Source organism: Anser cygnoides, chromosome 5 (assembly GCF_040182565.1).
Source record: "Anser cygnoides isolate HZ-2024a breed goose chromosome 5, Taihu_goose_T2T_genome, whole genome shotgun sequence".
Classification (NCBI taxonomy): Eukaryota; Metazoa; Chordata; class Aves; order Anseriformes; family Anatidae; genus Anser; species Anser cygnoides.
In genome coordinates, this window is record NC_089877.1 from 27399002 (window position 1) to 27412455 (window position 13454).

The window sequence follows — 13454 nt, forward strand, 5'->3', positions numbered from 1 at the left end:
GGATTACCCGGTCCAACCTGAGGGAGCACGTCCTCCTCCTGTTCATATGATGGTCTACTTGTGAAACATCCACAACCAAGGATTTCATTACCCAAAAAACAACATTGGTTTATTTCTCTGACATCTTCAAAGTTGACTTCATCATATAAACAAGAGTTACTCTATTGCAACTTTTACATTTCACAGCATGCTTTTAACTACGTATTCTAAGACAATTTATAGCCCTAACCGGCTTGTGTTTAAGAACCTCAGAACAAATAAATGCATTAGAATTGATTTTGCTTAAGGTATGTTTTAGGCCAATGTTAAATACCATTTCTGGCATCAGATAACACATCATCCATACAGCACAGATATTTTTACCTAAGAACTTAGCTAATGTAAAAATGAACACGTACAGTATTTATGTAAAAATAAAGTTGCTAGTGAGGTGTAACAGGTACTGCTGTCTTTTTAATTTGCAAAATGTTAATGTAATGGAAAACAACCAGTTTTTCAACTTCCCTAAAGTTACCGGGTAGCTCAAAAAGACAGTACAGACAAAACAGGCATTCTCAAAGAACAAAGCTTTGCCAGACTTCGCATTCCTAGAGAGACAGCCATATACTTTGTAACAATTTTAAAACATGACTAGGACTTACCTTCCTATCCTACTTCAATTTTTTTCCTTTTTTTCCAATTTTGTTCTCCATTTGGCCACAAATACCAGTGATAAGATTAATACACAGGACACAGAAAACAGTAAGAACCAAGTGTTGTAGATGTGATACACACGGTTTAGAAAGGAAATAGCTAAGTTAAACATTTGTTATGTTATAAGGATACCAGGCCTTCGTAATTAACTTGATGGAACTCAGAAGACTTCTGAGAAAAGTAGGCTTTCCTTTTTTCCTCCCCAAGACATGCTTGTAGAAAGTAAAAGGGAAGAGTAAAACTGAGCAGTAAAAGTGGCAAGCCCTTAAATTGAAGTGTACAGACAGTAATGTAAAAATAAAATGATTTTATATGTAACACCTGGCAGGTTGAGCAAATTACTTAATAAACCCACAACTCAATTTTGAAAGGAGGTTTTGTTCATTTCAGAAATCAACAAAAAATATAAAACATTAAAGCCATCTTAACATTGAACTCCACTTCTATTTTTTTTCACATTGCCTTGCAGTTGAGACATTAATTAGTTTAGACATCATATAATTTATATCATTCTCTACAGAGCATTATAGTTAATTCAGTATTACCAATAATTTTATACATATACAGTACTGAAGCCATGTCCTCTTTTGCTTACTGTCAAGTACAAAGCAGCTTATATAGACTTATAGACTTAAAAAAAAAAAAGCTACACACCACAGTTGTAGCATACCGTATTTTGTGCCTGATAGAAGTTTACAGTAGTGGCTTTTTGATATTTCAAGACAAATAAACATGATACCACATAAACAGTTGTGCAAACTCAGGCCTAGGAGGAGGACATAACTACCTCCTTTTTCCAGAACTACTTTTCCCTGCTTTACTGCTGCTACTACCAGACTTGCTGGAAGATTTTGAAGAGAACAGTCTTGTCATGAACTCAGAGACATCAGGCAGCTCATGGTTAGAATTCAGCATGTTCATTGACTGCTCCATTTCCTGCATGAAGAGATTAGATAACCGTAAGAGCTTGTAACAATTCCAGCTAGCTGTTTCTACGGCATCAAATCATATCACAAAGATGTAAAAACTTCTCAAACACTGTTTTACTATTTGCAGCCCCCCAAAGTTCACATTGCTACATATTTTTGTGCAACCACAGCCAAATGCCCAGCTACACCCAGAAACATAAAACCCCCAAACTAAAAGCACTGATGTATGGAAAAAGTAACCATGTCTTAAGCAGCCTTACAGGGCAACCAACTGATCAGAATAAAAAACAAACGCCTTTTTCTCAAAGAAAAAGAACATCATTAAAATACTTATTTTCACCATTACTTTCTTTCATTTTAAAATTTAAACTTTTAGTTAGATTTTCAGATCCATGTTTTCATTGATTTTGCACACTTCTGTTTTCAAATTTTGCCTTCCCAATTTAGTACTATTTATGCCAAGTCTCAAAGAAATTTTAGAATTTGTTTGAAAGAATTAGCTATTTTTATTGTACTAGTCTGTAATATCAAACTATCAGTGTATACAGCAGCTAATGAAATCATATAGCTACCTAAGTTTAATGTAACTTTAGAGTTTAGCAAAGTGGCTCTATGTGACAATTGATTTAAACAAATATTGAAATACTTTTAATAAATACAACAGCTGAACCACACATCCAGAATGTGATAATACTTACAGTAATCGCTAATTTAACATGGAATTGTCCTCTTGCTCTTCTAGTTACCATTGAGAATACTATTCAGAAAACAGCTTAAGCTGTTTTCAAGGTACAAAGCAAAAGCAGTTATGGCAGCCTTTGTTACTATTACGTCTATTCTACATCTACACTTAATACCTCCACAGCAAGCACAGTTACTAAATCATTAACTTTATATATAAGCTAGTACTGTGCTGATTCCATAAAGAAAAAACAAGCTAACCTGAAAAGTATCATACAAACTCCAAAACAAACTGAAGTTGGACATATGCCTAATAACTTAATACATAGCCACGTAGAAAATGACATTACAATTGAGCTCTGAGAAACTACTTTCTCCTGTTCTTTGAAGGTAATTTAAGTTACAAGCAAGATTCCTTCAACTTACAATTTCTCCTTAAGAAAACATATCAGTCAGCTAATAAGAATTAAACCATTGGAACTTCTCATTGTTTATCATCAGAACAGCCTGTCTGTATGCACCACTAGACTGGTTGAAGACAAGTAGGAATAAACAGTTTTTAAAAATTCAGCTTCAAAGTTCAGCTTGGTTTGAAGAACACGACACATATCTGGCACATTTTCATATCTTCTTTTTTCCCCCCCCCCCAATCAGAATTAAAGCCAAAAGTGCATTATATAGCTCTGATTTATTTTTTTTTTTAATATATATTAATTGAAAAAAAAAGTGATTCGGACACCTATAAAGCACTACTGAAGACAGTGGTCATTTAAAGTTTATATTAAGCAAATCCTCAAAAAGCAGCCACCCAAGACAGACAAGTAATATTTCTAAAAATAAAAGAAGATTTAGCAAACACCTTGAATCTCCATTTTGTCCTAGCCTTCTGCTATTCGGCATTTTGCAGGGTGAAAAGGACAATAAATCAGATAATTTAATGACTACATTAAGACTCCGTATCATATACATTACTGTAACATCTGGATTTAACAGTCTTGTAAGCTACGTGGTTTTGCTTGATGGACAGGAGAACCCCACATCATATTCTTCATAAAACACCTGGCATTTAATAAATGATGTCTAAAAATGATGTGCTAGATATAAACATAGTAAAAAAAAATACAGTGGAGACTTATAGAAAAAATAGCCTTTGAAAAGTTGTATTTATAGCTTTAAACAAACTTTGGAAAACACCAGTCATGCTGTAATGCTTTCAAAGTTGTGCAAAACAACTGAATTCTGTGTTGTGTCATTTAACAGCAAATTCATTAGCCAGAAATACTAGAACTCATTATTTTAAGAGCAATACTGCATTAAGTGAATACATGATGCCATTAAGACATCCTTGGAAGTCCAGTTTTGGCTTTTATCACTTTCCTGTACCTTAAAATTTTACTATCTTTGTTCTTTATGTCTGCAACAATTGAATCTACTTACCCGTCTCATATCAGGATCACTGGTGTTGACAACTTTAGGCAAAAGCACAAATATCAGTAATGGAAGAACCATCATCACCACCTACACAGAAAACAGTAAGTATTTCTTCAGCTTATGTGTTGCTCAAGACATTTTTAGATATCCTGACGTGAAGCTTTTAGCTAAACAGCCAGATTCTAGAACTACTGCATTCTGAGTCAGTAAACCAGTATCTGTAATCCAACTGTCAGGAAAGAAACCAGAAGTTATGTATAACAGATTTCAAACTTGGAGCACTCAAGTAAATGTTTATGTCTTTTAACTGTTATAATTACAATCCTGCAATGTGTTCATCTTTACCCGACTAGAACATCATGTTGTCAAAGGAACCAGGCTATGGGCTATTTTCAGAGGACACACATTACAGAATAGCTACCCAGGGAAGAAGAGGTCATAGAAAAACTTTCTATTTGTAGACAAGGAAAAAAACAAAACAAAAAAGACAAACAAAAAATAATCATCTCAGAAAAACAAACTATACGTTTTCTCTACTTTATTCTCTCTATTTCAATGAATTGCTATATTTGGATCCTTAGCATGCTTTTTACCTGCGTGTGCTGCTTGTACATACCATAGGGTTCATGAGGAAGTCTGTCCATCCCCAAGATTCTCTCTTTATGAAGTATGAAGGAGGTCCAGAAGATTTCATCTGGAGTGGGTATGGCAGCCTGACAACTTCAGAGGTTTTGATGTAATTCACATACCTTGCTCTAATGAACAAATAATAAATAATTAAAAATACATGCACAATCTCTAATAACAACAACAAAATTAGTAATATTCCAAAACAAGGTTTTAAAAACAGACTACAAAACTATCTGCTAGGCAGTGTCAGCTACACTTCACTTTTCATAAACTAATTTCTCTCAGTATCAAGTAACATATCAAATAATACTCACTTCATTTTTTTTCCCAGGCTAACTATTAAGCAGACTGAAAAGTTTAATATGGGAAAACAGACCTGTGGATTAGGAACACCACAACTCCCTGTTCATACATTATTTCTGCAAATTTTATTTTTTCCCCTTAATAATGAGCAAGAAAAAAAATACTCCACTTAAAGTACAGCTTCGAGCAACATAGCGCAGCTTAAATTGAACAGTTTGCTCAGGGACTACAACTGTTTATATGTGAAGTTAATATTACCTTTTCTCTAAGTGCATCACTTTGCATTTAACAATACTGAATTTTGTCCAGAATTTTACCACCTATTAGTTTGTAATGTCTTTCCATAATTCTTCAGTTAGACCTGCAGTTTAGCTAGTAACTTTATACTGTCATTTAATTTTGTCACTATTCAACCATTTTTAATGATTTATAAATATATTATAAATATTTATCCCCTTGTGCAACTCCAGAGATGACTTCAGTCCATTACAAGAGAAATAATTTATTTCTTCTGAATTTTTAATCAAATATTCAGCCAAGGAATGTCTTACCTTATGGCTATGTTTTATTTTCCAGAAGTTTAAGATTTTCAAGTAGGTGTTATCAACCACGTATTATCCATACGCTGTTGCCTCCTTCAAAGAATTCAGCAGTTTCTTTTTAAAGGCAGAACTTCCCTTTAGAAAGCCCAACTGACATACCACATTTTTTTATGCATTTCCCAAATGTATTCCTCGTTATAGTTTCTGTGTGTTTGACTAATAGAGATGTCAAGCCTACTGATGTTTTGGCTCAGCAAACATATCCAAGCAATTTACTTCATGTCAAATTTGTTAACTCCTGTCCTCAGACACCAAAGCAATGCAAAGTGAGAGGTTATATATACTACCCTGTTTTTTCTTTATTTATTATAATTGCTGCCAATATGATACTACCTAACAAAGTATGAACATTATAAAGTTTGGAAAAAAAAAAAGCAGAAATAAATTGTGCTATTGCTATCATTGTATGTAGACTACTTAGCTCTGGGTTTAGTTGGAGATTTCAATTTTTAACCTCCCCTAAAAATACTGTTGCTATGTTCATACTGGCCTTTGTACTCCTAAAATTTAACTTCATCTTTTATAAGACACTGAAAAAGACAAATTTCGAGTAAGATACCACGTATGTGCCTATACAAAGAAAAATGAACTACAAGCATCTTAATTTGAACTAAAAGCCCCCTATTAGATCGGGTAGTCACATTTCTATACGACTTACTGAAGAGTTTGCAGTTACACATAATTAAGTATCTCTGGTAACTATATATGTAGTCATAACATTAAAAAAAAGCTAACAATGTTGAAGAAATGCTGCGGGGAGGCCACTACTGGCACTTCCCAGTAATTGCAAGGATTTTATGGAGATGTAACAAAAATATTTTAGAGTTTACAAACAAGCTTGGCTCTTCATTGTGTCTAATCTTGACGTAACACATACCAGAAAAGAAAAAAGGAGGAAAAAAAAGTATTTCAAAGATAAAGCAGTTTACTTGACATCTGCCTAGATTTTATTTCAGGATAGCTGCGTGAGAAAACAGCAAAAGCAAAACAAAAGTCTTCTTTAATCTATCCATTATTTCTTATTTTAAGGCCATGAATATGAAAGGAAAAAAAGAAACCAGTGTTAGGATTTTTAAAAATGTACTCTAGAAGTGGTGTTAAAAGAAGCTGAAATACATGGTCTGAAATGCAAGTACTGGATCTACAGTACAGTTTACATTACTTTTTAAACTGTGCTGTCAGACACACAATAGATCAATACAGAAGCAAATCAGGAAAGGCTCACCTCATTTTGCCTTTTGAAGTTATGTCAACTCGAACAGGCTCAAATTTATGAGCAGGAGATACCACTTCTACTACGTAAGATCCTGAAGGTACATCATGAACCACAAAACTTCCATCTGTCCTGAAAAAATAACTGCCACTGAATTTCAACATTTGCAATGAATTTCAACCAATGCATGAGCGTGGTTGTTCTTTTTGTTTGATTTTAAAAGAAAGAAATTATCACTTCATACGATAAGTCTTTAAATAGTAACAATGACTAAAAGAAAAATTAAGATAAGTCATCACTCATAGTATCAAGCTCCCGAAGATCATTAACATGGGCCACAAAAATAGCAGAAATTACCAGTTACATTAAGGATTTCTTCATGTGCTTAAGCTATTGTCTTGCTTGAGGAATAATTCAAAAGTCTAAGTAAGATTTGAAATGGTTAATTTCATTTATTCAAATGATAGAATACATACAATGAAGTTTACTTTGCTTCGGTACTTCTGCTGGAATTAAAAAAAAGCAAAAACAAAGAAACAAATTGACATCCTACATTGTGTGGGAAGACATTAAAGATGACTTGCAAAGCACAAAAACTGTGGTTTGTGCCCTTACTGCAAAATAGTGATTTTTAATTTTAATTGCTTCTTTTAGGACTAGCCCACGCTGGAAAGCTATCACAACAAAAAGGAAACTAAGAGCTCTGAACATGAACACAGAAGGGGTTTTCAGACAGACTGCTTTTATTTTAGAACATGAAACTTCAATATTCAGTGAAAATATTAGAGAAAAGATACTTGAAAGATTCAGCACCAGTTGCCATCAAATTAAAGTACAGAAGCTTGTTAAGTTTCCTCCTACGTGCTTTCCAGAAGCTTCCAAGAAGAAAAACTTTGTGTTCTCTACTGTTCTAAAATTAATATAAAAGGTACTTCCCCTAAAAATAAGACTCAAAGTTAAGACCAAATAAGTTCTTCAAAGGGGAAAAAAAAAATAGTAAGACCCAACACATTAGAAACTCACGTCACCAAACAAATAAATGAATCCTCTTGAAAGTGAATTTTGTCCATCTGCCGTTCCTACCAGTTCTCTCTCAAAGATCCACATCACTTCCCACCACCAAAACAGAAGCATATAAACAGTAACGTGTAGGTAGGTTTCTCTAATACTTTGTGATGGTTTTAACCACTAAAAATGCTTAATTGCCTCCTTTTGCAACTGCTTTAAGGGTTTTTCCCTAGGAATTCCCTTTTAATTTTTCTATTCTATACAGTATGATTGTGATAAAATTCAAATACAGTTTTAAATTGAGATTTATTTACACAGCAAGGCAAATTCTCATTTCTTATATTGGTATGAAATACTGCCATTTTTAGGAAGAAAAAAAGTTGATTATTCACTACCTTGGAGAAACCAATAAGATTCATAAAAATGTTACTTAGAAGTAACTTTATAATGCCAAATAGTTACTTTCCTCTTTGTGATAACTGAACTGACATCCATTTTAAATTCAAAATTTGCCCGAGTGATGGTGACAAATATATCCTCTGATATTGCAAATTATTTTATAAGTTAATAATTTGCTTATTACAAGCAAACAAAACATGACATCAAACATTAAAGCTTTTTAGCCAAAGCATACTATTATTTTTGCCCAGTGTTTACATATATGTTTATCAAATTGAAAAACTCAAACATTAATTTCTTGGTTTTATGTCTTATCTTATAATCTGATAAATCTATCGCTAACTGTATCAAATTAATGTAATTAAAAGAGCTTGATAACTAGTTTACACTGTCGTAAGTACGGTATGCTTTTAACTAAGATTATTTCTTTATAGTTTGGACAACTCCAGTTCCAATCCATTATTTTGAAAGTCATCAGCTCCAGGAAACTCATCGGCTCCATCATACATAAATATAACGCAAGTCTCCTACAACTTGGTTGTACTGATCTATCAGGTGCTACATAACAAGATTCTATTAGCTTTGCAAAGCAAAATTTGTTATGTTAGCCTATAGGCAGTTCCCAAGGTCAAAGTTCAGTTCAACTTTTACTACAGAGGGAATAATTAGAAGTGACCGGTATTAATGACTTCGTATATCTTTAATTCCATGTAAACCTTCTTAACCTAATACATGACTTAAAGAAGCAAATGCATTATACTGCATTAAAAACACAGATTTTAAAATTAGTGTTTACTGTTAAAACTTATTTAATTAAAAAAATATGTTTAATTAAAAAAAAATAATTTAACTTTTAGTCCTGAGAACACTTTCTATGTCTGAGTATCTCCAGATCTTTAAGTGATCTGGATATATCTACTGTTACCTGAACTGAGTGAGGTAAGGTGATGTTTTATAGCTTCCAAGTGTGACTGCACCATCTTGTATGAAGGACATACATGCTATAAATACACTTTTAAATACCTTTCCTTCGTACAGTTGAAAGGCTTCTTACAGGCGCTGTAATGTATAACTACAGCTGCAACCTTCCACCACAAACATTTCTGCATAGTGAATAATAAATGCTTAAAACAGGGCGTTTAAGAGGTTGCAGAATCTGTGTTCACAACAGTTCAGAGCAATCCCTGTAGTGCCTCGATGCATCTGAATTAAACACCGAGGTGCTCTTTACACCTGAACTGTTCCAACCTCTGATACCTCAGCAGCCAACGGCCTCAGTCCCCGACCAGCGGCCGCAGCCCAAGCCCCGGCGGCGGGCAGCAGCCGCGCCAGGAGGCCCGAGGCCCCCGACAGCGCCGGGGAGGCCGCTCCGGGCCCCGCCGCCGCCATGCTGCGGCCGGCCCCCGGCCCTCCCCTTGCCCCCGCCGCTCACTTGAGGAAGCCGACGTGCTCCTCCCCGTCCACGAGCACCCGGGCCCCCGCGATCCAGTCCTGGGGCTTCACCCCCGGCACCACGGCCCGGCCCTCGATCTTAAACCGCTCCCCGGGGCCCGCGCCTCCCGCCGGCTCCGCTGCCCCGACCGCCTCCGAGCCCCCGGCGCCGCGGAGGAGCGGCGACGCCAACAGCCACAGCAGCGCCAGCGGCACCGCGCCCGACATGGCCGCCGGTGCCGCCATCGCCGCCGCCGCCATGGCCGCCGCCGCCGCCACGGCGCATGCGCCGAGCGCGACGCGACGCGACGCGCCCCTAAGGCTACCCGCACAGAGAGCCGGGCGTTCAGCCCGCTGCGCGTGCGCAACGAACGGCGGGGAAAAAGGGCGGACGCCGCGCGCTTGCGCACACGGGAGGGTGAGGCGCCGGCACTTGGCGTCAGGAGCACTGACCAATAGGAGCGAGCGAGCTGCTGGTTGCGCGCAGGGGGTGGGGCAGGGGGGAGGGCGCTGTCCCCTCAGTCAGCACCGCCTCCAGGGCGGGCTCCGTCTGAGGCGCCCTCACACCCTGCCCACAGCGGCCGGCAGAGCCGTACGTCGCTGCGGCGAGGGTGGCCCCGCAGCCTCTTTTTATTTATTTATTTATTTATTTTTCTTTTCCAGTCTATGAGTAAAAAGCTAAGATGATTTGCTACTGAAAATGTGGCAGGACACAGATGTGAAGTAAAAAAACATAAGCAAATACGTACTGCGTGGGTGCATCTTCAGTTGCAGACGGGTCTATCTAGAATTAACACATTTTAGTTTTAAGTTAAATTCTGTTATCACTTGAATCAAGCACCCCTCCCCCAGGAAAATATTACATAAAAGCTTTCAAAAGCAAGAGAAGATCTGTCACTAAATCAAGGCCTCAAGCGTCTTCCTTCAACCCACCGTATATCAACGTGGTTTGTTTCTGATGCTGAGCAGAAGCTCGCTGACAGTGCCCTAGCACAAAGCGCTCATAGTTTGTGAGCAGTTTCAGTGGAGAAGCCAAGAATATGCTGTAATACCCAGCTTGCCCCCATTTCCCCTTTGCATAGCATGTCCTATTATGTCATGCTTACTCACCGTCACGTTGTGCCTACACCTGCCTCTTTTACCTGTGTTACTTAATGTCAGAGTTAATCACTGAACACATTAGAAATATTATTTAATTATTAAGCATGATTACCTTCAGAGATTATGAGCCTGGCCCTCAGCTGATACTCCATGAAAACACTGTATTACGCCAGACATGATTCTGAAATGTCACTCCATGTGAGTGGAATAATGTGAATTATTTCTCCAGCTCTATCTTTGAGCTGCATATTTCTGTTTTGGATAACTAGGAAGATTAAAGAGGTTTTTCTGTTACATAAAATCACAAAATCTAAGAACACTAGCAGTTTTGGAGGTAAAAACGTAAGAATTCTAGAAATTGATGTTAGAAAGTAGCTTCTCTAAATTACATCACTTTCATTGTCACTTTTTAAAGATTTTGTTAATAAAAGAGGTACTTAAAATCACCAAATGGTAGGATTTGTGTTAAGGAAAGATGGAAACAGTACTATTTCCAGTATAACACCAGAAAGACATCGTTTCATACAGACATCTCATATTACTAGTTTTTATATGCAGTTATGTAGAAATATTACTTCTTAGATATCTTTGAGGAGCTGTATTGGGTTGCTCTCAGACCACATAGAGTGGTCCTACCCCCTAGTTTTAAGGAGTTCTTCAACCATAGATTTGTAAGTACCAAACATAAAGAGCTAAATAATTTATTTTTATAGTTTAGATAATACAGTTAATTAAGTTTAAAGCCTGGTGAACCCAAATAAAAGAAAATCACATTTGTTATTTCACACTCCATTTAATCCAAGAAGCTTCTCTCTGTATCACCCAGCTAACAAACTGACAAGTTACTTAATCTCTTGTCTAGGACCCTATCCCCACATAGAAATTCTCACCTTGGGCTCAGCTTTCAGATATATACATTTGTTTTTATATATGCAAAGCTTCTAATAGCTATATTGACATGCAACCTTTTTAACGTTAGGTAAACAGTCCTGCTCTCACTGTGCAACTTCGTTATATATTAGAAGCTGTATTTCATACAGAAACATTGGTTACCACATTTTGAAGGGTACACAACTGAGAAAGTAATTCATTTGGTGGATTACTGCCTTTTCCATTAAGATTAGCTATAATTAGCATTGAATTTGAGTGGATTGCACAATGATAGTTGTGAGCTTTGATATCATGATGTTGTAGGTGTTTGCCTTCTAGGTAAAAAGAACAAAACACAAAACAAAGTAGTACAAGTAGAAACAAATAAAAATATCCAGGTATAAGTTTATCAAAATAACATCAACTACTTCTTTTCTTAGCACTTTATCTGGGAGGTTCTATCTACTTTTTTTCTGGAAGAAGTGTCACTATTGCCAAAGTTCTATCTGTAACCTTATGTCAAGTGAATGCCTGATCAGAAGACAGATAAAACTGCCAAGCAACAGTTTCAGTTCACTTTGAAACAACAGAACCATTTCATCAGCTCCTGAAAGCGCAATGGAGATTAATCTCCATGCTTTGTATCTATCTCTTCATTGATGGATTCACTCCCTGAGTAACAGCTACCTAGAAACTGGCAAGTCCCTGGTAATTTCTGCCCTGCTCACAAGCACATTCTCACTTTTGTCTGGTTGGGTTACTTCAACCATCTGTCATTAATTCTACAGATCCGTCAGCCAGATGGATGAGAGCTGACAGTCCCTAATGGGTTGAACAAAGAGGAGGTCTAGACTAATGTAATGTCCTCACATTGTTAACACTGAAATCCATATCTCCAGATTCTTGTCACTTTTGGTTTCACGTACAAATTGAAAAGCAGAGGAGATGCACTAAATCCCTCTGAACTCTCTGAACGCAGCATAAAAATCCATGAGTATCATAGCTGTTTACAAAGAATTGTGTATCCTGGGATACTGGTGAATAGTCTTAAGTTGCAGGGAAGTTTGTTCACCCAAGAAGAAAAGAATTTTACCAAAATGTATCACTTAGGACTTATTTTTGTGCTGAATCTTTCACAGTCTGAATGCTAGCAAAACTTGCTATATACAAATTTTGCTTATAATTCACCATTAGCAAAGCATTTTCATGAACTTCAGTTCACCTTTGAACATTTCAGTGCAATCGCTCTGAACACTTCTCTTTCCATGAAGCTAGTAGCAGTTTGGCTAATATTTAAATAATTTGCTTTTGGAAATGAACAAGATCCTGTAAGTGATGCCGGTTTACTTCAGTACACTGGACTTCACTGTACCACAAACAGCAGCAGCCCAGGATCTGCTTCCTGTGTGATTCAGCCAGTCATATGCAGAGCTGTTGACTTACAGCAGACAAGCATGGAGCAGCTTCGGTCATCTGACTATTGTCTTAACCACATTCTTTGAGTCAGTCCCCTGACTGCTATACAGGTATTGAGGCAATATCCAGTATGCCCCAGCATCCCAGATAAACAGTGCTGGTTCACAAATGTTCTGTGGAACCAAAGACATGGACCTGACTGAGGTGAAGAACAAATAAGAATTAGGTGTGCCTCCCAAATGCAGATAGAATTTTACACAAATGAGCATACGGAACACTTTTTTTTTTTTTTTAATTTCAAACAAACAAACAAGAAAAAGAAAAAAAGCAAGCATCAGAGTAATGTGTTGGTGAAAAATCCTGCAAGGAGCAGGAAGAAAGAATTCTTTATTACAAATTTGTATTACAGTAACAGAATCAAACTCTACAAATTTAGAGTTTTAGCACTGTACAATCCAATAAAATTCTTGTGTTCGAGAGTGCTTTTTTTTTAATAAAATAATCAGAGCTAAAAAGAAATCTTACTGCCCACCCAAGCAAGCAAATCTTTGAGACTAAACGAATGGAAAGTAGGTGGAAGAATTCAGCATTAGGCCGCAGTGAAAGGCCACTGCCAGCTAACCCCTTCACTGAGCTCTCTCCTCCTCACGCACCTTTACCAGATCTAAACACAGAATTAACAAAAATTGCACAGCGTGTTTCCTCCAGTATTACTTTTTTTTTTTTTTTTTAAAAGGGGTCATACAG

General features: G+C 36.9%; 1 protein-coding gene across 1 annotated transcript; it reads right to left on the reverse strand.

Moving 5' to 3' along the window:
• Positions 1-82: 82 nt before the first annotated feature.
• On the reverse strand, positions 83-9779 carry EMC7 (ER membrane protein complex subunit 7). The gene is made up of 5 exons (XM_048058709.2): positions 9322-9779; positions 6495-6614; positions 4351-4489; positions 3741-3821; positions 83-1629 (listed from the first exon to the last, which is right to left on the reverse strand). The coding sequence occupies exons 1-5, from the start codon at positions 9579-9581 to the stop codon at positions 1477-1479; spliced, it is 753 nt and encodes a 250-aa protein (XP_047914666.1). The 5' UTR covers positions 9582-9779; the 3' UTR covers positions 83-1476.
• Positions 9780-13454: the final 3675 nt, after the last annotated feature.